At 40.8% G+C, this 3,323-nt stretch overlaps 1 protein-coding gene across 2 annotated transcripts; it reads right to left on the bottom strand.

Annotated features, from left to right (window-relative positions):
* Positions 1–902: 902 nt before the first annotated feature.
* phospho2 (phosphatase, orphan 2) lies at positions 903–3,262 on the bottom strand. Of its 2 annotated transcripts, none has more exons than XM_008404883.1 (4): positions 3,207–3,262; positions 2,688–2,781; positions 2,488–2,582; positions 903–1,731 (listed from the first exon to the last, which is right to left on the bottom strand). In XM_008404883.1, exons 2-4 carry the CDS (start codon positions 2,756–2,758, stop codon positions 1,163–1,165), a joined length of 735 nt encoding a protein of 244 aa, XP_008403105.1. In that variant the 5' UTR covers positions 2,759–2,781; positions 3,207–3,262; the 3' UTR covers positions 903–1,162. The 2 variants fall into 2 exon arrangements, with proteins under 2 accessions (XP_008403105.1, XP_008403104.1); XM_008404882.2 differs by having other exon boundaries at positions 3,033–3,252.
* Between the last annotated feature and the right edge of the window lie 61 nt (positions 3,263–3,323).

The following is a 3,323-nucleotide window of genomic DNA, read 5'->3' as shown; positions in this document are numbered from 1 at the left end:
CAACCAGTAGTTTACCCTTCTATAACAACCCACCCTTTCAAATTTTTGATGCTGCTGAACAGAAACGTTTTATCTTTATTAATATCCAATATAAGTTATATTTATCAGAATTATTCAACTTAAATTGTTGCTTACATAAATTTAACACTTAAAAAGTATTACAGATGTTTAAAATTATGTTTCCACTCGTGGTTAATCAAATTAAATTCCTTTGAGCTCTACAATTTTTCAGAATCACAGTCAAAGCTACTCTGACACCCCATCAGTGAATCCTGCAGTATGAATACATATCTTCATACTCCCACATACGGCCAACAGTAGAAATGTACATCTATAAAATTCATAGTTTGAAGACTGGGGATCTACATAAATAGGCAGACACAAATGGCCTTTCCTAAATTTCCAGTGACAAGGGGCTCCTACAAAAATAAAACTGTTTATCTGGCTTAGAAATCTATATCCAGTGTTAAAATGGTCATTATATTTTGTCTGGAGACAGGTCAGACAAAATAATAAAAATAATATTCTGTATGTGTGGATGATGTGTGTACACATGGGCCAGGCTCTTATTATCACAACAATTGCTCCAAATGGGTCAGTTATGGCTGAACGTAGTGTTATGAAATTCATTACATCAGTCTGAAGATCATGGCTGCACACAACTCAGCAATAAACTCAGATGAATGTTCATTTGAATGCTCCAAATGCAATATGGACAACCCTGACCATTTTCAACTAATATATAGGTAATCCTATAATAATGCAAGTTTGCCCTCTCAAAGACTAATAAACATTCATTTTGCACAAAATACTTCACACTGGAACTGGAAGACATCTTAAATATCCAAAATAAAATCTGACAACCAAAAACAATAAATAAACAGCAAATAAAAGCCAAAACACAAACAAAATCATCACTAAAATGGATTATTAAATCTCTGTAAACAAAATTGCCCTTCAAAAAATATTAATCATCAGGATGGAAATGATCAAGCTATTTTTAACTGATCAATTGATTGTTTACTGCAACAGGCTTAGTTGTTAGTATAATAAAATTACTTTATCCCAACAAATTCATCACTTCTAATTAAAAATACAAGACCAGTAATAAAATACTGAATCTTTTGATTGGGTCTGGGGTACGATGTGGTGAGGATGTGGATCACTGAGACTGGAGACTGTCTTTCAGTTCCTGCAGAATGTCAGTGGCGCTGCTCCATGGAATGACTTTAGCTGAAACGGAGCCGTTGCCTTCCTGATCTCTTAGTCGGGTCAGCATCTTATCCAGGGTGTAGCCCTTCCTGGGCATCACAGCGTCACCCGCACTCAGACAGAACGCGGGGCAGAGGTCGTTCCCGCCGTCCCCCACGTAAAACACTCGCCCGTACACCTCGCCGCCGTCTGCCTTCTCGGAAAGGTACGTCTCCAGGACTTTCTTCTTGCACATGTTGACGGGGCACTTGGCGCACTCGTGCAAGTGGTGGTGCCGCAGCTCCATGTAGCCGGACTCATTGATGCTGGCCGGGTTGGAATACACCTGGTTCACAGCTTCCCAGAGTCCCGCCCCCTGGAGGACCCATTCGATGAACATGGTGTTGGCGTCGGAGACGATGATGCAGTCCACCGTGCTTTTATTCTCTGATATGAATGTGAACAGCTCCGGCATGCCGGGTGTGAAGGGAATGGTCTCCATGACGCTGCGGACCCTGTCGGGGGCGACCCCCTGGTCTCCTGTTAGAACCAAAGACAGAAATGATCAGAATGGAAAACTGGGGTGCAAATTCGATAAAAACTCTGTAAATTTTTATGTAATCTGAGTTATAGAAAGAGAGCTAAGGTCAAGTCTGAATTCCATTAACTAGGATATTGCTAACACTCTACATATTCTTTGGCCCTTAACTGCAGTATGTAACTTTTATAAAACATTTTCTTTGTTTGTTAAAACTGTCACTGTGTCATGACAGTTTGTTGAGACAGGTAATCTGTGAAAATATCAATCTCCTCCACGTCCCAAATGAGCTGCTGTCTGAAGAAATGCACGGCTTCCAACCAAAAACAACCAATCACAGCCAGAAGGAGGGTCTTATTGCTGTTAATCATCCTTGTGAACGTGCCCCGAAATGTGCCAATGGCGGAAAAACAACTTACCATTACAGGAAGACAATTTATCTGCCACCATGGCCATGCTAACTAGCCTCAGCATTCACCACAGGCTCTGCTGACGGGGAAAAGCTGTAGCTTTAGCAGAAGGGAGCGGCACAAACATGGGCGAGATTGACAGTGCCAACATCCGCCTCCTGGCTCTGATTGGTTGTATATCTAAACTGTTATGGAACCAGAAACTTTTGCTAGCCGTGAGTTAACTTTCAAGTTAAAGTAGAGTTCATGGATAGACTCAGAGTTTGTTGAACCACGTCTGTGGACGACTCACTGAGCACAATGGAGGGCAAACTGAAACACAAGAAAAACAATGTAATAGGTTCTAACCTATGTAGGCCATCACTCTGCCCATGTACTCAGTCCACTGACCCCTCCTGTATGTGCTCTCCACAGAGTCTGGGAGAGTCTGCTTCGGAAGACACCTTAAAGAAGGAAAAATAAAGATCACCAGTTAATAAACTGACACTTACAATGCTTATAAAATACCCAGTTTCTTTGTACCATATAATAAAACTTTTAATACATACTTGATGACCCAGATGTCACAGTTCTCGTCCACCACAGTGTGGTCAAAATCAAACACCATCAGAATCTTCATTTTTAGCCGCACTTTCAAACAGCCTGCCTCGGAAAAGGAGAATACATCAACTTCAAGAATATGTACGTTACATGTTTATTACTGGGCCACGTTTGTCTTTCCAAATCAAATCAATATTGAGTGACTCGATAAAGCACACGCTGTTAAACATCGAATCTTTGAGGCCGATCGGAAAACCACGTTAAAACTAATAATTTTTTCATTTTTTGTATTTTGTAGTAGTGCGTGAAAGCTCCGTTTGAGTGTTCTGTTTTTAAAATGCCAAGGTATTTACCGGACGTCTGGTGCAACCTTGTTTTCTTGCAAGTACACCTGGTAAATTCCCGTGTCCACACCTTCACTTGATTTTAGCAGACCCAACGAGGATTATACAAACTTCTCTACGCTGTCTTTTGGCTCAATTTACACAAACTTCAACTTAAACAAATGAAACGAGAACGAAACTAACCCGTATTCTTCCTGTCATCAAGCAGTCGGTTCAACTTGCTTGCGCTGTGCGGACGTTTTCTGTTAATTACCGCCCCCTTCTGGCTGTTTCTTCAGAATGTCACGTTATATATATATA

This window comes from Poecilia reticulata, linkage group LG3, assembly GCF_000633615.1.
Source record: "Poecilia reticulata strain Guanapo linkage group LG3, Guppy_female_1.0+MT, whole genome shotgun sequence".
Taxonomy (NCBI): domain Eukaryota; kingdom Metazoa; phylum Chordata; class Actinopteri; order Cyprinodontiformes; family Poeciliidae; genus Poecilia; species Poecilia reticulata.
The sequence above is the reverse complement of the archived record's forward strand: the minus strand, read 5'-3'. Positions and strand labels throughout refer to the sequence as shown.

What these genes read in the sequence shown, in the direction of transcription:
- phospho2 (XM_008404883.1), bottom strand. Translation starts at nt 2,758, where the DNA reads ATGAAGATTCTGATGGTGTTTGATTTTGACCACACTGTGGTGGACGAG. An exon ending in TGTGACATCTGGGTCATCAA is followed by an intron (nt 2,583 to 2,687) that starts GTATGTATTAAA and finishes TCCTTCTTTAAG; the next exon opens with GTGTCTTCCGAAGCAGACTC. An exon ending in CAGAGTGATGGCCTACATAG is followed by an intron (nt 1,732 to 2,487) that starts GTTAGAACCTAT and finishes TGGTTCTAACAG; the next exon opens with GAGACCAGGGGGTCGCCCCC.